The 25,118-nt window shown below is 41.6% G+C and overlaps 1 protein-coding gene across 3 annotated transcripts; it reads left to right on the top strand.

The window, feature by feature from the left end:
* Positions 1 to 206: 206 nt before the first annotated feature.
* On the top strand, positions 207 to 24,914 carry LOC139422920 (amyloid protein-binding protein 2-like). 3 transcript variants are annotated; one of them, XM_071174392.1, is made up of 13 exons: positions 207 to 601; positions 1,011 to 1,099; positions 11,064 to 11,215; positions 11,298 to 11,421; positions 11,535 to 11,703; positions 11,808 to 11,897; positions 12,057 to 12,124; positions 12,219 to 12,324; positions 12,902 to 13,026; positions 21,956 to 22,041; positions 22,303 to 22,493; positions 22,768 to 22,933; positions 23,065 to 24,914. In XM_071174392.1, the coding sequence occupies exons 1-13, from the start codon at positions 464 to 466 to the stop codon at positions 23,319 to 23,321; spliced, it is 1,761 nt and encodes a 586-aa protein (XP_071030493.1). In that variant the 5' UTR covers positions 207 to 463; the 3' UTR covers positions 23,322 to 24,914. The 3 variants fall into 3 exon arrangements, with proteins under 3 accessions (XP_071030493.1, XP_071030495.1, XP_071030494.1); XM_071174394.1 differs by lacking the exons at positions 207 to 601; positions 1,011 to 1,099 and adding an exon at positions 3,251 to 3,286; XM_071174393.1 differs by lacking the exons at positions 207 to 601; positions 1,011 to 1,099 and adding an exon at positions 10,039 to 10,169.
* The last annotated feature ends 204 nt before the right edge of the window (positions 24,915 to 25,118 follow it).

Raw genomic sequence — 25,118 nt, 5'->3', positions numbered from 1 at the left:
ATATATATACTGTTTTTATAAATCACATAGAAATACTTGGAATTTTATTTGTATTATAACTAGTACGAAATATATCGACAATTGTGCAAAGTTATCATTTTTACCCTAATCATTCATTTACAATGTATGCAGAACGGAATTATTCTGAAAGAGTCCAAAAAACATTTGACCCGGAAGTACTTATTTATTTAGCTGTGTGAGTGTTTACACCAACCGGATGTTTCAAATGTATACATCCGGTGAAACATCTGTTTCTGTCTGATGGGACTGGCTCAGTGCGTATTCTCTTAGGAACATGGCCGATGGTTAGTTAATGCTCGTGCGTAACCCGATGACAGACTCAAAACTGTTTTGCTACTTGAGAAGGTACAAGAAAAAGGAGTTCAAACTTGGCAAGGTGGTTAGCTAGCTAGCTACGGTAGATCGAGAAGGGGTGTCGCTTGCTGTAGAAAGGGAAAACAACATGGCGGCATTGGAGCTCGAATGGATCCCAGAGACTCTGTACAACACTGCTATATCAGCAGTGGTGGACAATTACAGTCGATCGCGAAGGGATATTCGTTGCATCCCTGAGAATATTCAATTTGATGTGTATTACAAGGTACGTTCATAGTCTAGTTTGCTAACTATATAACGTAATGTTCGCGAGAAGTGACTCGTTTTAGTTAACCTTGGCTATGAAACGCTTTGCAAAGCAAATCAACTGATTACTTGCTATCCTGCTATTTAGCAAGCTTAACCATAAACCAAAGACTAATAGTCATCTGACGACAAATTGTTTGTTAACATGTCTTAAAAGTGCATTTCTTGCTGAAGTCCTAAATAGTAGCACGTGTGTTCATGATTTTAAATGGGAGTGTCTCTAAACATCCTATGTTGTGATCTGTGAAAACATTGTGTTTTGGACAGTAGTTAGTGGGATCTCACACTCAAATTCTACATGTTGATAATCATTCTCTGACACTCCTGTCCTTTTTTTGCTTTCATAACCTGTTTTCGTGTTTCCCCAGCTGTACCAGCAGGGTCGGCTCTGCCAACTGGGGGGAGAGTTTTGTGAACTGGAGGTGTTTGCCAAAGTTCTACGGGCATCTGATAAAAGGTACTTGTTTGGTTCTGTATAGGTCATTATCAATCAAATGTCACAATGTGGTGCAGAGCATTCCATTTGGCTGCTGGGGGACACGGAGACCCCTGGCTCTGCTAAAACCATTGACAACTGCGTGATGTTTAAGGAATTGTTAAATAAATGTTATAACTAGGTCTATTTGGTTTCAATATAATCAACTCTTGAATAGCATAGACAGATCTATGAATTTAATTTTATTCCACATTTAGCTCTATTAGAGTTATACAGCAAGTAACAGCATGCTTTTCATGATCAGTAAACAACAATTGATCATGTAATTTCAGATATGTGAGGGTAACTTATCCATTTGGCATGTATCTAGCTAAGCAAATTTATGCCATTTATCATTTAGCTTGCTTCATCGGAGATTAGGCTTTTGGAAAGATCCTGACATCGGCAAGTCCTGGTAATGTTGTCAGTCGGACTTCTGTCATCACCACTCTAGACGGAAAACAAATCAAACCATATGTGGATATATCCATCTAGTTTATCACCTGAAAGTTAGCTTTTTAACTGACCATGTTGACATGATCTGTTATTTGCTAGCTAGCCAATTTGCAAACTGACGTGGTCCATCAATCATGCCTGTCAGCAGCAATCGGGATTAAACACTCTTGAAAACAATGTTGAAAAGGGGATAATCTTAACTTCAATAGGTAGTCCTGCTTGTTGCCTTTGGAGTTCAGAGTGGACCGACATCAATCATATGTTTGACATCTTAAATGATCTTGCTCCAAGTTATATGAAAAAACACATTGATATGGTCTATAACCAGCACAGTTACAATACCAGAGCTAGTGTTATGTCTTGCAAAATCACAAGAGTTAACAGTAGCACTTTTTTTCTATATAGACATTTGTCTATGGAATAGCCTCCCATTGGAGATCAAGCAATGAAAAAGTAGAATAGCTTTAAAAAGCAGGCAAAGGTTGTCCAACTAAGAGAAACCACTCCCATGTCTTCTTGTGCCCTTACTGCTGGTCAGGTTTATTTATTTGAAAGATGGGTATGATTGTTTTTTAAGGTTAGAAAATGTGTAATGAAAATTGCCACTTTAGGATGTTAATATACATTTTTGTATTCATTGTTTGTTATTTTGGGTTTCCTTTTAATAATAATGTGTTACAGTTTTTACCATCGAGGACCACTTTGGAAACACGATTTTTGATTCTTACTTTTAAGTGCTATCATTTGGGTCCACATTGTAAATGCTTCTGTATATCTCTCTTACCCAAATAAATTAAATTCACTCAAATATCCAATTAATGGTGGCCAATATTGAACGATATTGTGAGGCTACCCACACATATCTGAAATTACATTATCAAATGATGTTTACTGAAGAGCATGCAGTTAATTGCTGTATAACTCTGATAGATCTTAATGTGCGTAATTGTGTTGCATGGTTTAATGAGACATTTGTCGTTCAGACTGCTCATCAACGGTTGATGATATTATAACAAAATAGTTAACATTTTATTTAGCCATCCCTTGAAAACTGCAGGCAGTTGTCAATGGTTTCAGCAGAGCTGGGGATCTCTTTGCCCCTTTGAAGGCAAATCAAAATCTCTGCACCTTATTGTGACATTTTATTGATAATGACCTATAGAGTGGTGAGGAGGAGGAGTCTACCGTGTCCGGAAGTGACTTCACCATTCATTTTCTGTATTCGGGGTTCACTCGAACATCGTTTTAAGCTTTGTTTTACTATTGACAGTTGGAGCTGATTTTGGGATTGTATATTCACTGTTTAATCAAACTTTTAAAGTCAGCTCCCGATATCAGGGCATATATTCTTAAATATGTCTAGTTTTTGTCCTTATTGCCAAACTTCATGAATACTGCACCCTCAACTTCAAAACTCCTTTGCTAGTGTCGCAACGTTGTATTAGTTAATGTGACGACTGTTAATTATCGAATGATTAAAGGTTTCTAATTGCGTGATTAACTGAATCAAGCAATTATTAACTCATTAACCTGAGGCACCATGGATTTTTTTTTATTGAGTTTCTATTTCACAAATTAACTCTTAAGAATATCGATTTTTACCACAGTCGCTAATTAATCAGTTTCCTTTACAGTCTCATTCTGAACGTCGCATAATCCGGGAATCTGCACGGACCCGGGTCCCACCAATGAGTTCGTACCACACCAATCTTAGTTGAGTATTTATTTACTAGAAAGCGAAAATTATGATAAAAGATACACATACACAACACACAGTCTAGGCTATTGATTAGAACTTAGTATAACGGGCCAACACACTATGGTGCGTGTCACCCAAAATGTGGATATAAAAGGGAGAGAAAAAGAGAAAGTACACGAGAGAAATATACATTTGGGTGCATTTGTCAGCTATGCTTATTTTAACCATAGCCTTGCCCCAAACTGCTGCTCTTATGGGACAGAATATAATGATGTAATTACGTGTGGGAGGTATCGGATGGGAAGCTCCGCATGGGTCGTTTAGGCTTCTCAATGACGCACTTCTCAGGCGCAACTCTCTGGTCGTCCTCACAATGTCAGTGTCCTTTTGGTCTGATTCCTCGCCCTTGCTCTGGGGGGGCTCTTCTGAGGGCAGACAGCTCTGTAGCTCAGGGCTCACAGCGTAAAATAGCGACTCTACAGAGCACAATGACTACAATGAATGGATAAATTACTTCTGGACATGGAGCCGAGGAGCTCCTCCTCACCACGCAATAGGAATCTGACCCCACAATTACGTGAAATGAAAGGGATCTGACGAGCCTTAAGCCAATGTTAAATGCCCTTGTCACACATTGACAGATGAGCCTTTATGATGCTGTTCTCATGTACAGTTGAAGTCGGATGTTTACATACACTTAGGTTGGAGTCATTAAAACTCGTTTTTCAACCACTCCACAAATTTCTTGTTAACAAACTATAGACATGTACTTTGTGCATGACACAAGTCATTTTTCCAACAATTGTTTACAGACAGATTATTTAACTTATAATTCACTGTATCACAATTCCAGTGGGTCAGAAGTTTACATACACTAAGTTTCCTGTGCCTTTAAACACATCATTTGAGTCAATTGGAGGTGTACCTGTGGATGTATTTCAAGGCCTACCTTCAAACTCAGTGCCTCTTTGCTTGACATCATGGGAAAAACAAAAGAAATCAGCCAAAAATTGTAGACCTCCACAAGTCTGATTCATCCTTGGGAGCAATTTCCAAATGCCTGAAGGAACAATGTTTGTCTGTACAAACAAAAGTACGCAAGTATAAACACCATGGAATCACGCAGCCATCATACTGCTCAGGAAGGAGACGAGTTCTGTCTCCTAGAGATGCACTTACTTTGGTGCGAGAATTGCAAATCAATCCCAGAACAACAGCAAAGGACCTTGTGAAGATGCTGGAGGAAACGTACAAAAGTATCTGTATCCACAGTAAAACGAGTCCTATGTCGACACAACCTGGCAGCTCAGCAAGGAAGAAGTCACTGCTCAAAAACCGCCATAATAAAGCCAGACTACAGTTCGCAACTGCACATGGGGTCAAAGATCGTACATTTTGGAGAAATGTCCTCTTGTCTGATGAAACAAAAATGGAACTGTTTGGCCATAATGACCATCGTTATGTTTGGAGGAAAAGGGGGAGGCTTGCAAGGCGAAGAACACCATGCCAACCGTGAAGCACGTTGGTGGCAGCATCTTGTTGTGGGGGTGCTTTGCTGCAGGAGGAACTGGTGCACTTCACAACATAGATGGCATCATGAGGGGGGAAAGTTATGTGGATACATTAAAGCAACATCTCAAGACATCAGTCAGGAAGTTAAAGCTTGGTTGCAAATGGGTCTTCCAAATGGACAATGATCCCAAGCATACTTCCAAAGTTGTTGCAAAATGGCCTTAAGGAACACAAAGTCAAGGTATTAGAGTGGTCATCACAAAGCCCTGACCTCAATCCTATAGAAAATGTGTGGGCGGAAATGAAAAAGTGTGTGCGGGCAAGGAGGCCTACAAACCTGACTCGGTTACACCAGCTCTGTCAGGAGGAAGGGGCCAAAATTCACCCAACTTGTTGTGGGAAGCTTGTGGAAGGCTACCCGAAACGTTTGACCCAAGTTAAGCAATTTAACGGCAATGCTACTAAATACTAATTGAGTGTACGTAAACTTCTGACCCACTGGGAATGTGATGAAAGAAATAAAAGCTGAATTAAATCAGTTTCTCTACTATTATTCTGACATTTCACATTCTTAAAATAAAGTGGTGATCCTAACTGACCTAAGAGAGGGAATTTTTACTTGGATTATTATTTAATTAAAACATTTTTTTTAACCAAGTAGGCCAGTTGAAAACAAGTTCTCATTTACCACTGCGACCTGGCCAAGATAAAGCAAAGCAGTGTGACAAAATCAACAACACATAGTTACACATGGGATAAACAAATGTACAGTCAATAACACAATACAGAAATCTGTATACACTGTACAAATTAAGTAAGGAGATATGGCAATAAATAGGCCAATAGTGGCAAAGTAATTACAATTGAGCAATTTACATTGGAGTGATTATATTTGCAGATGAGGATGTGCAAGTAGATATACTGGTGTGCAAAAGAGCAGAAAAACATAAACAAATATGGTGATGAGTTAGGTAGTTGGTTGGATGGGCTATTTACAGATGGGCTGTGTACAGCTGCAGTGATTCGGTAAGCTGCTCTGACAGCTGATGCTTAAAGTTAGTGAGGGTGATATAAGTCTCCTACTTCAGTGATCTTTGCAATTCATTCCAGTCATTGGCAGCAGAGAACTGGGAGGAAAGGTGGCCAAAATAGGTGTTGGCTTTGGGGATGACCAGTGAAATATACCTGCTGGAGCGCGTGCTATGGGTGGGTGTTGCTATGGTGACCCGTGAGCTGAGATAAGGCAGAGCTATACCTAGCAAAGACTTATCGATGACCTGGAGCCAGTGGGTTTGGCAACGAATATGTAGCGAGGACCAGCCAATGAGAGCATACAGGTCACAATGGTAATGGTGGGTAGTATATGGGGCTTTGTGACAAAACGGATGGCACTGTGATAGACTGCATCCAATTGGCTGAGTATAATGTTGGAGGCTAATTTGTAAATGACACCGCCAAAGTCGAGGATTGGTAGGACAGTCAGTTTTACGAGGGTATGTTTGGCAGCATGAGTGAAGGAGGCTTAGTTGCAAAATTGGACGCCGATTCTAGATTTAACTTTGGATTGGATATGCTTAATGTGAGTCTGGAAGGGGAGTTTACAGTCTATCCAGACATCTAGGTATTTGTGGTTGTCCACATAGTCTAAGTCAGAACCGTCCAGAGTAGAGGTCGACCGATTAATTGGAATGGCCGATTTAATTAGGGCCGATTTGAAGTTTTCATAACAATCGGTAATCATAATTTTTGGACACTGATCATGGCCAATTACATTGCACTCCACGAGGAGACTGCGAGACAGCTGTTATGCGAGTGCAGCAAGCAGCCAAGGTAAGGTGCTAGCTAGCATTAAACGTATCTTATACAAAACAATCAATCTTAACATAATCACTTGTTAACTACACATGGTTGAAAATATTACTAGTTTATCTAGCTTGTCTTGCGTTGCATATAATCGATGCTGTGCCTGTTAATTTATCATTGAATTACAGCCTACTTCTCCAAACGGGTGATTTGCGAAAATTGCACTATCGTTGCACCAATGTGTACCTAACCATAAACATCAACGCCTTTCTTAAAATCAATAAACAAGTATATATTTTTAATGCTGCATATTTAGTTAATATTGCCTGCTAACATGAATTTATTTTAATCTCTCTAGGGTACGTGGGACGCTAACGTCCCACCTGACCAACATCCAGTGAAAGTGCAGGGCGCCAAATTCAAACAACAGAAATCTCCTAATTAAATTCCTCATTCCTCACATGTATTATACACCATTTTAAAGATAAACTTGTTGTTAATCCCACCACAGTGTCCGATTTCAAAAAGGCTTTACGACAAAAGCATACTATGCGATTATGTTAGGTCAGTACCTAGTCACAAAAAACAGCCATTTTTCCAGCCAAAGAGAGGAGTCACAAAAAGCAGAAATAGAGATAAAATTAATCACTGACCTTTGATGATCTTCATCAGATGGCACTCATAGGACTTTATGTTACACAGTACATGTATGTTTTGTTGTTCCAAAAATCTCTGTTTACATTGGCGTGTTATGTTTTGCCTCCAAAACATCTGGTGACAGTGCAGAGAGCTACGTCAATTTACAGAAATACTCATCATAAATGTTGATGAAAATACAACTTATGCATGGAATTAAAGATATACTTGTCAGATTTCAAAAAAGCTTTACGGAAAAAGCACACTATGGAATAATCTGAGTACAGGGCTCAGAGACCCAAACAAGCAATACAGATACCCGCCATGTTATGGAGTAAACAAAAGTCAGAAATAGCATTATAAATATTAACTTACCTTTGATGATCTTCATCAGAATGCACTCCCAGGAAGCCCAGTTCCACAATAAATGTTAGTTTTGTTCGATAAAGTCCATAATTTATTTCCAAATACCTCCTTTTTGTTCGTGCATTTAGTACAGTAATCCAAAAGCGCAGGCACTAGGTCCAGACAAAGTCAAAAAGGTTATATTACAGTTCGTAGAAACATATCAAACGATGTATATAATCAATCTTTAGGATGTTTTTATCATAAATCTTCAATTATGTTCCAACCGGAGAATTCCTTTGTCTTTAGAAATGAAAGGGAACGGAGCTAACTCTCACGGGCGCGCGCCTGACTGAGCACATGGCCTTCTGGCAGACCCATGACTCAATCAGCTCTCATTCTCTCCCACTTCACAGTAGAAGCCTGAAACAAGATTCTAAAGACTGTTGAGGTCTAGTGGAAACCTTAGGAAGTACAATATGACCCCACAGACACTGTGTATTGGATAGGCTAAGACTGGTTGGATTTTTTTCTCAGGTTTTTGCCAGCCATATGAGTTATGTTATACTCACAGACATCATTCAAACAGTTTTAGAAACTTCAGAGTGTTTTCTATCCAAATCTACTAATAATATGCATATCCTAGCATCTTGGCCTGAGCAGCAGGCAGTTTACTCTGGGCACGCTTTTCATCCGGATGTGATAATACTGCCCCCTACCCCAAAGAAGTTAACTAGGGAAATTGTGTCACTTCTCTTGTGTTCTGTGCAACAGAGTCAGGGTATATGCAACAGTTTGGGCCGCCTGGCTCGTTTATGACTTCAAGCCTATCAACTCCCGAGATTAGGCTGGCAATACTGAAGTACCTATTAGAACATCCAATAGTCAAAGTATATGAAATACAAATGGTATAGAGAGAAATAGTCCTATAATAACCACAACCTAAAACTTCATACCTGGGAATATTGAAGACTCATGTTAAAAAGAGCCACCAGCTTTCATATGTTCTCATGTTATGAGCAAGGAACTTTTTACATGGCACGTAATTGCGGTTTTACTTTCTTCTCCAACACTTTGTTTTTACATTATTTAAACCAAATTGAACATGTTTCATTATTTATTTGAGACTAAATTGATTTTATTGATGTATTATATTAAGTTAAAATAAGTGTTCATTGTTCATTCAGTATTGTTGTAATTGTCATTATTACAAATATATATAAAAAAATTGGCAGATTAATCGGTATCTGCTTTTTTTAGTCCTCCAATAATCGGTATCGGAGTTGAAAAATCATAATCGGTCGACCTCTAGTCCAGAGTAGTGATGTGATCTTAGAATTCCTCAAAATCAAATGTCGACCGCATTATCTACCAAGAGAATTCTCTTCAATTATAATCTCAGCCGCATATATTCCCCCCCAAGCATACACATCGTCGGCCTTGAACAAACTTTATTTTAACAAGGCATGCTTCAAGAGGGCCACCATTGTTCCTGTTCCCAAGAAAGCTAAGGTAACTGAGCTAAACGACTACCGCCCCGTAGCACTCACTTCCGTCATCATGAAGTGCTTTGAGAGACTAGTCAAGGACCATATCACCTCCACCCTACCTGACACCCTAGACCCACTCCAATTTGCTTACCGCCCCAATAGGTCCACAGACGACACAATCGCAACCACACTGCCCTAACCCATCTGGACAAGAGGAATACCTATGCGAGAATGCTGTTCATCAACTACAGCTCAGCATTTAACACCATAGTACCCTCCAAACTCGTCATCAAGCTTGAGACCCTGGGTCTCGACCCTGCCCTGTGCAACTGGGTACTGGACTTCCTGACGGGCTGCCCCCAGGTGGTGAGGGTAGGTAACAACATCTCCACCCCGCTGATCCTCAACACTGGGGCCCCACAAGGGTGCGTTCTGAGCCCTCTCCTGTACTCCCTGTTCACCCACGACTGCGTGACCATGCACGCATCCAACTCAATCATCAAGTTTGCAGACGACACTACAGTGGTAGGCTTGATTACCAACAACGACGAGATGGCCTACAGGGGGGAGGTGAGGGCCCTCGGAGTGTGGTGTCAGGAAAATAACCTCACACTCACACTCAACGTCAACACAACAAAGGAGATGATCGTAGACTTCAGGAAACAGCAGAGGGAGCACCCCCCTATCCACATCGACGGGACAGTAGTGGAGAGGGTAGTAAGTTTTAATTTCCTCGGCGTACACATCACGGACAAACTGAATTGGTCCACCCACACAGACAGCATGTTGAAGAAGGCGCAGCAGCGCCTCTTCAACCTCAGGAGGCTAAAGAAATTCGGCCTGTCACCAAAAGCACTCACAAACTTTTACAGATGCACAATCGAGAGCATCCTGTCTGGCTATATCACCGCCTGGTACGGCAACTGCTCCGCCCACAACCGTAAAGCTCTCCAGAGGGTAGTGAGGTCTGCACAACGCATCACCGGGGGCAAACTACCTGCCTTCCAGGATACCTACACCACCCGATGTCACAGGAAGGCCATAAAGATCATCAAGGACAACAACCACCCGAGCCACTACCTGTTCATCCCGCTATCATCCAGAAGGCGAGGTCAGTACAGGTGCATCAAATCAGGGACCGAGAGACTGAAAAACAGCTTCTATTTCAAGGCCATCAGACTGTTAAACAGCCACCACTAACATTGAGTGGCTGCTGCCAACAGACTGACTCAACTCCAGCCACTTTAATAATGGAAAAATTGATGTAAAAATGTATCACTAGCCACTTTAAACAATGCCACTTAATATAATGTTTACATACCCTACATTACTCATCTCATATGTATATACTGTACTCTATACCATCTACTGCATCTTGCCATCTTTATGTAATACATTTATCACTAGCCACTTTTATATGTTTACATACCCTACATTACTCATCTCATATGTATATACTGTACTCTATACCATCTACTGCATCTTGCCTAGGCTGTTCTGTACCATCACTCATTCATATATTTATATGTACATATTCTTCATCCCTTTACACTTGTGTATAAGGTAGTTGTTGTGAAATTGTTAGATTACTCGTTGGTTATTACTGCATTGTCGGAACTAGAAGCACAAGCATTTCGCTACACTTGCATTAACATCTGCTAACCATGTGTATGTGACAAATAGAATTTGATTTGATTTGCTGGGCGGGCAGGCAGGTAGGTGAGGGCAGCGATCGGTTGAAGAGCATGCATTTAGTTTTACTAGCATTTACGAGCAGTTGGAGGCCGCAGAAGGAGTGTTGAATGGCGTTGAAGCTCGTTTGGAAGTTTGTTAACACAGTGTCCAAAGAAGGGCCAGATGTATACATAATGGTGTCGAGATTCAATGTCAGGATTTGTAAAAAACTGAGTTTAAATGCATTTGGTTAAGGTGTATGTAAACTTCTGACTTCAACTGTATGTTTGTATCACGTCTTTATGCCCTGTCTTTGTGTGTGTGCCTGCAGACACCTCCTGCACCACTGCTTCCAGGCCCTGATGGATCATGGGGTGAAAGTCGCCTCCTTCCTGGCCAACTCCTTCAGCCGTCGCTGCTCCTACATTGCAGAGTCTGATGCCCATGTGAAAGTGAAGGCCATTCACTTTGGCTTTGTTTTAGGTAGGCCCCTGCACCCATCAACTTTCCTCACTTTTCTTCAACTTTTGTGTCTGGTCGTACTAATGTTGACCCTGTCCTGTAGGTGGCTTTCTGTCTGACGCAGGTTGGTATGGTGATGCAGAGAATGTGTTTCTGGCGTGTCTGCAGCTGTGCACACTGCATGATGAGGTTCTGCACTGGTACCGTGCTGTGGAGTGCTGTGTCAGGTAAGTTGGTCCCAGAGAGTTAGTATATTCTGTTCTGATTCTAGTTCTATGGCTCGTAACTCCTAGTTTATATTTGCCCACAAAAGCTTGCTAAACTCAACACTTTCTCTTAGGTTGCTTCATGTCCGGAATGGCAACTGCAAGTACCATCTTGGTGAAGAGACTGTCAAGTTGGCCCAGCTGTACATGGACAAACTGGCCAAACATGGTCATCAGGCCAACAAAGCTGCACTCTATGGAGAGCTGTGTGCTCTGCTCTTTGCTAAGAGCCTTTATGATGAGGTATTTTGCGTTAAAGAGATACTTTATATCAAGTGGTGGTTAGATTTTTTTTGGTGTTCTGGTTTTTCCTGTAGATATCATCACCTATATCATGTCTTGTGCAGGCCTACAGGTGGTGCATAGAGGCAATGAAAGAGATCACAGTGGGTTTGCCTGTTAAGGTTGTGGTAGATGTCCTAAGACAGGCTTCCAAGGTATGAGTGCTCCCTTTTCCTGTGTTAGACTATGAATGGATAAACAAATACTTTTTGAGATGTTCCCATACATAAGCCACTGTAATGCTGTATTAGTAATTTATGCTGCTTCAGACTGTAGTTGGCATTTAGGGCGGTTTCATGTGTTTGGACCTACAGGCCTGTGTAGTAAAGAGGGAGTTCAGGAAGGCAGAGCATCTGATAAAGCATGCTGTTTTCCTGGCACGGTAGGTTAATTTCACAACACTGTGTGTTGTAAAATGTATAAGCTAGTATTTGTCTGTCTCCTTCACTAATGTCTGTTTCCTTATTGTTTTGCAGTGAGCATTTTGGACACAAGCATCCCAAGTATTCAGACACTCTCCTTGATTATGGTTTTTATTTGCTGAATGTGGATAACATCTGCCAATCAGTTGCAATATACCAGGTGAGAGAGTTGGTCTGAGATGTACAGTTGAAGTCAGAAGTTTACACAAACTCGTTTTTCAACCACTCCACAAGTTTCTTGTTAATAAACTATAGTTTTGGCAAGTCGGTTAGGACATCTACTTTGTGCATAACACAAGTCATTTCTCCAACAATTGTTTACAGAGATTATTTCACTTATTGTGGGAAGCTTGTGGAAGGCTACCCGAAACGTTTGACCCAAGTTAAACAATTTAAAGGCAATGCTACCAAATACTAATTGAGTGTATGTAAACGTCTGATCCACTGGGAATGTGATGAAAGAAATAAAATCTGAAATAAATCATTCTCTCTACTATTATTTTGACATTTCACATTCTTAAAATAAAGTGGTGATCCTAACTGACCTAAAACAGGGAATTGTTATGAGGATTAAATGTTGGGAATTGTTATGAGGATTAAATGTCAGAAATTGTGAAAAACTGAGTTTAAATGTATTTGGCTAAGATGTTTGTAAACTTCCGACTTCAACTGTAGATAGACAGCAGAGAGGGGAGGTGTATCAAATGTGTGATATTGAAACTGTGTTAATATTGCAGACGGCTCTAGATATCCGGCAGTCGGTTTTCGGGGGAAAGAATATCCATGTGGCCACAGCACACGAGGACCTTGCATACTCCTCCTATGTGCATCTGTACAGCTCTGGCAAATTTGACAATGCACTGTGAGTAATCGTTTTGTGACCATTGAGACAATGACTTATCAACGACCCAAGCCCACCTCAGCTAATCCCTACCATTGTGACGCAGAGTTGTCATAATGCTTCAGCAAATGTGCAATATATCAGGGTCGTCGGTAGACACAATATAAGTAACCTAATTTATGTCCCTTTAACTGCCCGTAATGCCTCTACTGATTTTACAGCTATTGCATGCAGTAATCATGTGCCTTTGAACCAGATTTATACGGTTAGCATTAAGCCGGTGAGTCCTAGGAGGAAGTCCACTGTGTGAAGCGCACCCTGCACTAACACAAAGAACATGAGCACATCTACTGCTGCTAAGCTTCCCAGTAAAGCAATAAAGCAAGCAAGCATCCCAGAAGGAAAGTGCTCAAAATAGCCCACGTTAACATATGTAGCTTAGAAAACAAGGTTCATGAAATCAATAATTTTCTAGAAACGGATGACATTCATATTCTGACTATTTCTGAAACTCACTTAGATAATACCTTTGATACAGTTGAAGCAGTACAAGGTTATAACATTTACAGAAAATATAGAAATGCCAATGGTGGAAGTGTTGCTGTTTATATTCAGAACCTCTCTAATCTTTACAGGAATGTGGATCTCATGTTAAGTACTGTTGAAGTAATATGGCTACAGGTTCATCTGCCACACTTAAAGCCCATTCGAGTGTGAAGCTGCTATAGATCACCAAGTGCGAACAGTCAGTATCTGGATAATGTGTGAAATGCTTGATAATGTATGTGATATCAACAGAGGTATATTTTCTGGGTGATTTTAAATATTGGTTATCATCAAGCTGACCACTCAAGAAAAAGCTTTACACTGTAACCATTGCCTCAAACCTACCAGGGTAGTTACAAACAGCACAGGAATGAAATCATCAACATGTATTGATCACATCTTTACTAACGCTGCAGATATTTGCTTGAAAGCAGTATCCAAATCCATCGGATGTAGTGATCACAATATAATAGTCATGTATAGGAAAACCAAAGTTCCAAAGGCTGGTCCTAATATTGTGTATAAGAGGTCATACAAGAAGTTTGGTGGTGATTCATATGTTGATGATGTAAAGAAGATGTTGGTCCATGGTGTGTAATGAGGATCAACCAGACGCTGCTCTTGGCGCATTTATGAAACTTCTTATTTCAGTTACTAATAAGCATGCACCCGTTAAGAAAATGATTCTAAAAACTGTTAAATCCCCCTGGATTGATGAGGAATGGAAAAATTGTATGGTTGAGAGGGATGAGGCAAAAGGAATGGCAAATAAGTCTGGCTGCACAACCGATTGTCAAACTAATTGCAGATTGAGAAGTCGTGACTAAACTGAATAAAAAGAAACTACACTATGAAACAAAGATTAATTAAATAAAGAATGCATTGCTAAGGATTTGCACATTTAAAAAAAAAAATGTTCTCCTAAAATGACATACCCAAATCTAACTGCCTGTAACTCAAGACCTGAAGCAAGCATATGAATATTCTTGATACCATTTGAAAGGAAACACTTTTAAATTTGTGGAAATGTGAAATGAATGTAGGAGAATATAACACATTAGACCTGTTAAATGACATTTTTTGGGGAAAAGGCAAACTCACCTCCATCATTATTTGAATCAATGGCTCATTCATCACAAAACCAACTGATATTGCCAACTACTTTAATGTTGAAAAGATGGCGCCGGAGAAGAAGGCTGACGTTTTACATGTTCCTATCCAATTGTGTTTTTTGTTTGTTTCTTTGAGTTTGACATATTTTTTAAATTATTTTGTACATAATATTGCTGATACTGTCTCTGATGACTGAAAATAACTTCTGGACATCAGAACTGCGATTACTCACCACGACCTGGCAGAATCCTTTATTTCCTTTAAATAGCCCGGCGTGAATGACATACTGCTTTCCCGGGAACAGGCCCAGATCCCTGTCATTTGCGTGAAGAGAAGGAAGAGAAAAAGGGGCTAGAGGGCGGGCTGCCTTCTGAGAATTCGTAGACGATCGAATAAACCCCCACTGCCTTCCATTCTGCTAGCAAACGTGCAATCTTTGGAAAAATGAAATCGATTACCTATGCGGAAGGTTAAACTATCAAAGGGACATTCAAAACTGTAATATTTTATTCTTCACGCAGCTGAAGTCGCAGCTGAACGACGACATTATCAACATACAGCTGGCTGGTTATACGCTGTATCGGCAGGATAGAACAGCGGCGTCTGATAAGACAAGGGGCGGCGGACTATGTATTTTTGTAAATAACAGCTGGTGCACAATATCTAAGGAGTCTCAAGGTTTTGCTCGCCTGAGTTAGTGTGGTCTACAGCTTATCATGAGATACTCTATCTACAGTGGTTGCTCCACTAAAAGTTTTGCAATGATGCTGCGGGATTTAGAGGTAATCTGTGGTTTAGTACGGTACCCTGCATCACCACTTCATTGCTCCAGACCAGTGCAAGGGGGAGTTAGAGCACTGATTATGCTTTTGGGTCCTACTGTGTATCTGACAATGAATGGGTGACATACACCTAAATAGAAACGGATAATTGTGCACTTTTGTTTTTACTTCATTATTCTTTTCTAAAACTGTTACACTAAGGTTTTTATTGTGTTAGGAATATTTTGCTCTTACTGTAGTACTGTAGCCCACTTCCGACCGGTCATGTTGTACTGCGCCTGGGTGGCGCAATGTTCTGTGTTGCTACAGATGCTGGTTCAATACCTGTGCCGGCCTTGACTGGGAGACCCATGAGGTGACTAGGTTTTTAGTTTCTCTCCCTCTAAAAACAGAAATAATATTAAATAACAAACTGACTTTACCTAAAAATTTGTAACAATGTCTCACCCCATGTTCAGGAATGGCCTTTTCTCACTCATTTTATGTTATTTGAAAACGAAATCATCTCCAAAATATTATTTTTTTAAACAAAGCAATGTATTATTATTCATTTAGAATTATATTAAATCTCCTTGGATATTCTCACAGATATATTATTAACCCTGTTATTAGCAGGACTATATATCTTGGTCATGGCTCCTGAGTGACACACAATGGTATTGCCTTGCAGTTCTCCAGCTGTATCCACTGAAAGCACGCGAGGTTCAAGGGACGAGGGCAGGGGGCATGGGATGGGCCGCAGAGCCGTGCACAGAAGACCGACCTAGCCAATGGGGAAGGGAGGAGGGGGGTGGACCCCCACCCCACCACACTGGGTAGTACAGAGCAACACTTTTTAAGGGGCATTGCACTAATAATGGCGCTGACTAGGGAAACGTTCTCGCTGTTCTAGCAGGTAGCTGGACAATAGATTTGCATAGATAGAGGGAGAATTCTATCGGCAAATGTATTTCTAAGTTAACTTAGGTTCTAAGTATTAATATTATTATTATGTATCACATCCGACCGTGATTGGGAGTCCCATAGGGCTGCGCACAATTGGCCCAGTGTTTCTCTCCCTCTAAAAACTGAAAAATGTTTTGGCCTTTATTCAGATTACAATCGCTCACTATTGTTTTTTTTGAAAGCTAAATAACCTCCAAAATATCGTTATATATTATCAAGTTGATGGCACAGTCATATAGCGGGCACCTACATAAAGCTGAGTGACTCACTCATTCATGGCTTTGGATCCAAATAAATACGTACCAACATTCTTTCTGATCGGCTTTTAATAAAGAAATGTTTTGGTTATCCTGACCCAGACAGCATGTACGGTATTATAATAGCCCATTTATGTTATTAGCAGGCTATTAGCAGGACAATATACCTTTAACAACACCTCTCTGTATTTTGATACTTTGTGGATGGGGCCTCCAGAGTGGCACAGTGCAAAATGCATTGTTACAGATGCAGGTTCGATACCCATGCCGGCCACCACCGGGAGACCCCTTTTGGTTTTAATTTTAGAATCCTTCAATCGTCAGTTTTTCTTGGAATAGAAACACCATAATATTAATCAAACGAATTAAGCAAATACCAGTCAAAAATTGGGAGACACCACCTACTCATTCCAGGGTTTTTCTATATTTTTTATATTTCTACATTGTAGAATAATAGTGAATACATCACAACTAATGAAATAACACACATGGAATCACTTAAGAACAAGTTCTTATTTACAAGGACAGCCTACTCCTTCCTCACCGTCAGGGAATCGAACCCCGGGCCCACACGACATAGGGACTCCTGACCGTCACGTTGTACAGCGTTATATTTTCCATATAATTCTGTGGCACCACACAAGCTGTGCTGCATTACGCTGCAACTTTTAAAGGACGAACCACTGTGTCTACCCAGAGATTTTCCATCTGTATTTTTCGTAGCTGTCTACATACCACCACAGACTGATGCTGGCACTAAGACTGCACTCATTGAGCTGTATACCGCTATAAGCAAACAGGAAAATGCTCACCCGGAGGCGGCGCTCCTAGAGGCCGGGGAATGCAGGGAAACTTAAATCAGTCTTACTAAATTTCTATCAGTATGTTAAATATGCAACAAGAAGAAAAAAAACTCTAGACCACCTTTTCTCCACACACAGAGACGCATACTAAGCTCGCCCTCCATTTGGCAAATCTGACCATAATTCTATCCTGAGTCCTGCTTACAACCAAAAATGAGAGCAGGACGCACCAGTGACTCGGTCAGATGAAGCAGATGCTAAGCTACAGGACTGTTTTGCTAGCACAGCCTGGAATATGTTCCGGAATTCCTCCTAATGGCATTGAGAAGTACACCATATAAGTCATTGGCTTCATCAATAAATGCATTGATGACGTCGTCCCCACAGTGACCGTACGTACATACCCCAACCAGAAGCCATGGATTACAGGCAACATCCACACTGAGCTGAAGTCTAGAGCTACCGCTTTCAAGTAGCGGGACTCTAACCCGGAAGCTTATAAGAAATCCCGCTATGCCCTCTGACGAACCATCAAACAAGCAAAGCGTCAATACAGGACTAAGATTGAATTGTACTACACCGCCTCTGATGCTCGTCGGATGTGGCAGAGCTTGCAAACCATTAGACTACAAAGGGAAGCACAGCCGAGAGCTGCCCAGTGACACAAGCCTACCAGACGAGCTAAACTACTTCTATTCTCGCTTCGAGGCAAATAACACTGAAACATGTGAGTAAGACCTTTAGCCAGGTCAACATTCACAAGGCCGCAGGCCCAAACGAATTACCAGGATGTGTACTGCAAGCATTCGCTGACCAACTGTGTCTTCACTGACATTTTGAACCTCTCCCTATCCGAGTCTGTAATACCAACATGTTTTATGCTGACCACCATAGTCACTGTGCACAAAAACACTAAGGTAACCTGCCTAAATGACTACCAACTCGTAGCACTCACATTTGTAGCCATGAAGTGCTTTGAAAGGCTGGTCATTGCTCACATCAACACCATTATCCAAGAAACCCTAGACCCACTCCAATTTGCTTACTGCCCTAACAGATCCACGGACGATGCAATCTCTATTGCCCTGCCCTTTCCCACCTGGACAAAAGGAACACCTATATTAGAATGCTATTCATTGACTACAGCTCAGCGTGCAACACCATAGTGCCCTCAAAGCTCATCAATAAGCTAAGGACCCTGGGACTAAAGACCTCCCTCTGCAACTGGATCCTGGACTTCCTGACGGGCCGCCCCCCAGGTGGTAAGGGTAGGTACCAACACATTCGCCACGCTGATCCTCAAAACAGGGACCCTTCGGGCGCGTGCTCAGTCCCCTCCTGTATTCCCTGTTCACTCATGACTGCACGGCGAGGCAGTCATCATTAAGTTTTCAGATGACACAACAGTGGTAGGCCTGATCAACGACGAGACAGCCTATAGGGAAGAGGTCAGAGTCCTGGCCGTGTGGTGCCAGGACAACAAACTCTCAATGTGATCAAGACAAAAGAGATGATTGTGGACTACAGGAAAAAGAGGACCGAGCACGCCCCCATTCTCATCGACGGGGCAGGTTGAGAGCTTCAAGTTCCTTGGTGTCCACATCACCAACATACTAACATGGTCCAAGCACACCAAGACAGTCGGGAAGAGGGCACAACAAAACCTTTTCCCCCTCAGGAGATTGAAAAGATTTGGCATGGGTCCTCAGATCCTCAAAAGATTCTACAGCTGCACCATCGAGAGCATCCTGGTTGACTGATTGCATCACTGCCTGGTATGGCAACTGCTCGGCCTCCGACCGCAAGGCATTACAGAGTGTAGTGCGTACGGCCCAGTATATCACTGGGGCAAAGCTTCCTGCCATCCAGGACCTCTTTACCAGGCGGTGTCAGAGGAAGGCCCTAAAAATTTTCATAGACTGTTCTCTCCCGCTACCACACAACAAGCGGTACCAGGTATTGGTCAAGCGGTACTAGGTCTAGGAGGCTTCTATAAACAGCTTCTACCCCCAAGCTATAAGACTCCCGGACCATTTGCATTGCCCCCTCTCTCTTACACCGCTGTTACTTTATCATTTATGCATGGTCGCTTTAATAACTCTACCTACAAGTACATATTACCTCGACTAACCGGTGCCCCCGCACATTGACTCTGTGTCGGTACCCCCCTGTAAATAGCCTCGCTATTGTTATTTTACTACTGCCTTTTCATTAATTGTTACTTTTATTTCTTTCTTTTTTTTTTTCTTCTTTTTTTTTACTGCATTGTTGGTAAGTAAGCATTTAATTTCACTGTGACTAATTAAAATTGTGACTAAGTAATGTGACTAACTCAAATTTGATTAGATTTTTTAAATTTGACAAGATTCGCAAACTTAGGCATGACATGCCAGCAACAAATGCTGACACTACATATCCAAGTCGATCTGACCAAATTATGAAAGACAAGCATTGTAATTTCGAATTATGTGAAGTTAGTGTGGAAGAGGTGAAAAAATGATTGTTGTCTATCAACAATGACAAACCACCGGGGTCGGACAACTTGGATGGAAAATTACTGAGGATAATAGCGAATGATATTGCCACTCCTATTTGCCATATTTTCAATTTAAGCCTTCTAGAATGTGTGTGCCCCCAGGCTTGGAGGGAAGCAAAAGTAATTATGCTAAGTCCCCTTTACCAACCCTTAGTAAGCTTTTGGAAAAAATTGTGTTTGACCAGACAATGCTTGTACAGTAAACAAATTGATAACAAACTTTCAGCATACATATAGAGAAGGACATTCAACAAGCACAGCACTTACACAAATGGCTGATGATTGGCTTAGAGAAATTGATGATAAAAAGATTGTGGGGGCTGTTTTGTTAGACTTCAGTGCAGCTTTTGACGTGATCAATCAATGTCTGTTGCTGGCAAAACGTATGTGTTATGGCTTTACACCCCCTGCTATATTGTGGATAAAGAGTTAAGCCAGAGTGTCTATATGCAGATGACTCAACACTATACATGTCAGCTACTACAGCGACTGCAATGACTAACTAAAAGACTTAACAAAGAGTTGCAGTTAGTTTGAGTGGGTGGCAAGGAATAAGTTAGTCCTAAATATTTCAAAAATCATTCACTAAACCTCAACAAAATTTTGTAATAAATGATGTGGAAATAAAGCAATGTGAGGTGACTAAACTGCTTGGAGTTACCCTGGACTGTAAACTGTCATGGTCAAACATATTAATACCACAGTTGCTAAGATGGGGAGAAGGGTGTCCCTAATAAAGCGCTGTTCTGCATTCTTAACAGCACTATCAACAAGGCAGGTCCTACAGGCACTAGTTGTCACACCTGGACTATTGTTCAGTCGTGTTGTCAGGTGCCACAAAACAGTACTTAGGAAAATTGAAATTGGTTCAGAACAGGGCAGCACGGCTGGCCCTTGGATGTACACAGAGAGCTAATATTAATAATATACACGTCAATCTGTCCTGGCTCAAAGTGGAGGAGATTGACTTCACTATTACTTGTATTTATGAGAGGTTGAATGCACCGAGCTGTCAGTTTGAACTACTGGCACACAGCCCGGACACCCATGCACACCCCACAAGACATGCCACAAGAGGTCTCTTCACAGTCCCCAAGTCCATAACAGACTATGGAAGGCGCACCGTATTACATAGAGCCATGACTACATGGAGCTCTATTCCACATCAAGTAACTCATGGAAGCAGTAAAATTAGATTTAAAAAAACAGATGATAAAAAACACCTTATGGAACAGCGGGGACTGTGAAGCAACACAAACATAGACACAGACACACGATACATACACATGGAATTAGTACTGTAGTGATGGAGTAGGGGCCTGAGGGCACACAGTGTGTTGTGAAATCTGTGAATGCATTGTAATGTTTTTCAAATGGAATAAACTGCCTTAATTTTGCTGGACCCCAGGAAGAGTAGCTGCTGCTTTGGCAGCAGCTAATGGGGATCCATAATAAATACAAATTCCACAGGGCTCGGCAGTATACCATATTTTACTATATACACCGGTATTGATGCACGGACCGGTTTGGATTTTTACTTTACCTTGTATAATGGTATTTTAATGTTTGATTTGTTAAGTGTGTAAACACCACCCTGCCCCGTGTAATGTCCATTTTTATAGTTTATTCTGTTTGCTTCTTGAGTTGTCTCTCTCCCTCCTTCCACACACACCAAGCCCCACCCCCATCATACCCTACTCATAAAGCATATTTAGAACTTTAATTATAAAAAAAATGTGAAGAATATTGTGCTGATATTTAGGCCATGTCGCTCAGCCCTATGTCACCATCTCTTATGACCTTAAATTTAGACCAATGTACTTGGTTTCCATTCATGTTATGTACTCTTACTTGTATTCCAACCTCTGAAGTTCATGCAGGCCACGTTTGTGCTTTTGCTTCTGATGTAACTGTGTCGCTGAGTTCAATCTGTTCCCCTGCTGTGCCCTCTGGGTATTTTGTGTACAGATTCCATGCAGAGCGGGCCATAGACATTATCACTCACATTCTCCCTGAGGATCATCTGCTGCTGGCCTCCTCCAAAAGAGTCAAAGGTAAAAACGGCTTTCACAACTATCTGTGTACTCCTGTTCCCCGGCCTCCGTGATGGGCACACGGATGTCTGTGAATCTCACGGGTATCAATACGTTCCACTGCGGTAGAGTAAATGAATGTAGAGGATTTGTTTTATCATGGAGGTGATGATAGGTCTGTAATTTGGAGAATAAATAGATTGGATCAGTAGATATCTAACTAACTTGTTCAGATGACCATCTGACTGTCCTCTTTCTGACTGTGTTGTGCTGTTCCCTCAGCTCTGATCCTGGAGGAGATTGCTATTGACTGCCACAATAAGGAGACAGAGGAGAGGCTGCTCCAGGATGCCCATGACCTCCACCTCTCCTCTCTCCAGCTGGCCAAGAAAGCCTTTGGGGAGTTCAATGTTCAGACAGCGAAGCACTATGGCAACCTGGGCCGCCTCTACCAGTCCATGAGGAAGTTCAAGGTCAGATCATCCCTCCCTTTCATCCAAGTGTCTGTAGAAAACATGCAGTGGTTGACATCTGACATACTGTCATTCTATGCTCTGTCTGGTAAACTTCCATCCAAATCTTCTCCATAGTGTTTACCAACCCTGTGATTTCACTTTGATAGCAGGAAGTGAATCCTCTTTCTAAGGAGGCTTAAATGTCACAGGGGCTCTGGGGTTTTATGGTAGTTGAAAATGCAGACCCCAAGGCTGTGGATGACTGAGGTCTCACTTACCCTATTTGTTTCAGGAGGCAGAGGAGATGCACATCAAGGCCATCCAGATCAAGGAGCAGCTTCTGGGTCAGGAGGACTATGAGGTGGCTCTGTCTGTGGGCCACCTAGCCTCTCTCTACAATTACGACATGAACCAGTATGAAGATGCAGAGAGGCTTTACCTGCGCTCCATTGCTATCGGTCAGTCTTCAGGCTAGATTGGGGTCTGTTCTTCCCTTGTGTACTCTTCTTTTTTTGTAATCTATTCTTCCTCATTCTACCATTCCATATTCTTACGTGTGTGTGTGTGTGTGTGTTTCCCCCCCCTGCAGGTAAGAAGCTGTTTGGTGAGGGCTACAGTGGACTGGAATACGACTACAGGGGCCTAATTAAACTTTACAACTCTGTGGGGAACTATGAGAAAGTCTTTGAGTACCACAATATTTTATCCAATTGGAACCGGCTGAGGGACCGGCAGTTTGCTGTGGCTGATGCCTTAGAGGACGTAAACACCAGCCCCCAGGCCACCGGGGAGGTGGTGCAGTCCTTCCTACTGTCACAGAACAATGGGGCTGGCCCACCTGCTTAGGCTCACCACACAGACACACACATGCCCACATACTGATCGAAACGCTAAAGGTGTTCACGGCTCACTTACATTTGTTGAACACACCCTCTCCACATCAAGCTACATGGTTGGCCTTGCAATGGGACACCTGGCTATGGGAAAAAGCACTATCGCCTGTGGAATGCATATAATCTAGTGTTTTTGTCCTCACTTTTGCGCCCAACGGGGGCATTCTCCTGTGATCAACCCAGTATTGAACATTTGATGGAAGGAACCTCTTGCCATCCACTTTACATCACCTAACATCGCTTTCATCACCTTCAGTCTTCTGTAAGAGGAATTGAGAAAAGGGGGAAAAATAAAACAACGACATCATAGTGTGTTCTAGCTCTAGAATAGGAATTGGTTTGTTTTCGGCTTCATTTTTGGTCAGCGCTTGCCCTTTGTTGACCATTGGGATGTCCCCTACAAGCATGGATGGAGCACCTTTTTACTTTGGCCAATTATAAAGAGCAAGTTACTTTTTTCTGGGTGGAATCCTTATTTTATTGTTCTAATGTCATGAGGGAGTTTACAAAATAGTTTTCATTCATGGACCAAATCTTCAGTTTCCTTTTTGTAACACCTGTTTTTGTCTCCATCTAAAGACGTTGGCGCAGTCTTTATGCTTGTGCTTAAAGGTTGTCCGTGATTTGATGAATTTGAAATGCACCAGTGTGTGTATTAAATTTGACCACAATTGTGCTCAGTAGATTTGTTGTTGTTGCACTTACGTGTAGTTTATTTGAAAGTGTACGTGGGTACTTTTTTTTTTTTAGGAATTAAAATGACAAGTATTTATAAAGAATTTCATATAGCTAAACCAAAAACAGGTGAGCTTAAACCTGCTATTCAGATGACTCCCTCCCTGTGTTCCAGTGCAAACGCCCAGACGGAGGTCCTCTAACATCGTCCCCAGGCTATTGTGCATATAAGCCAGGTACATTGATTCAAAGTTGGCCTTAGTGGGGGTTACCGTACTGAGTAAAGTATTTGTCATTTAATTTTAGCGAATCACACAACTGCGAGGCATGGCTCTGTGCTTGTGGTATGCAAGCGTACGGGGGAGGGTTAGGGGGAAGGTTGTGGGAGATGATTGGTTGGTAGATTAAGCCTATGCTTCAGGAGTTTCTCCCGGGCATTCTGTACTGGCTAACGAAGGTCAAGTTTGACCCGTTGGACTACCAGACTCTTCGGGCATTTGGGCTGAAGTGTCTGGGAATGAGATTAGGGGTCCTCAAGCACACCATTAGCAATAGAATAGGTCTTGTGTTTTCATTTTAGAAACCATTTGCCTAGTGAAGGATTACCTATTCCAAAGTAATGTAGTACCCATTGTGTGTGGACTAGGTCAATGGAAATGATTGCCTTGTTTTTGAACAAATGCATGTCTGTCTAATGGATGTTAATGTTACATGTGCTGTTATGTTTCAACTGAAGTCCAAGCCTTCGCCTTAAAGGACGATCAGCCAAAGGTGCTCTTGTTCTGGTTCTTAGCATGCTTGCTTTCCAAATACCCACACTGGAGAGAGACAGGAAGGTCATATGTTTGACCTGACACACTACCGTTCAAAAGTTTGGGGTCACTTAGAAATGTCCTTGTTTTTGAAAGAAAAGCAAAAAAAAATGTCCGTTAAAATGACATCAAATTGATCAGAAATACAGTGTCGACATTGTTAATGTTGTAAATTACTATTGTAGCGGGAAACGACTGATTTTTTAAATGGAATATCTACATAGGCGTACAGAGGCCCATTATCAGCAACCATCACTCCTGTG

The sequence above is a fragment of the Oncorhynchus clarkii genome, chromosome 12, assembly GCF_045791955.1.
Source record: "Oncorhynchus clarkii lewisi isolate Uvic-CL-2024 chromosome 12, UVic_Ocla_1.0, whole genome shotgun sequence".
NCBI lineage: Eukaryota > Metazoa > Chordata > Actinopteri > Salmoniformes > Salmonidae > Oncorhynchus > Oncorhynchus clarkii.
The sequence above is the reverse complement of the archived record's forward strand: the minus strand, read 5'-3'. Positions and strand labels throughout refer to the sequence as shown.

Excerpts from the sequence above, each read along its gene's own strand:
- LOC139422920 (XM_071174392.1), top strand. The coding sequence starts at position 464 with ATGGCGGCATTGGAGCTCGAATGGATCCCAGAGACTCTGTACAACACT. Across the intron at positions 22,042-22,302 it reads CTCCTCCAAAAGAGTCAAAG|CTCTGATCCTGGAGGAGATT; the intron begins GTAAAAACGGCT and ends CTGTTCCCTCAG. Across the intron at positions 22,934-23,064 it reads CCTGCGCTCCATTGCTATCG|GTAAGAAGCTGTTTGGTGAG; the intron begins GTCAGTCTTCAG and ends CCCCCCCTGCAG.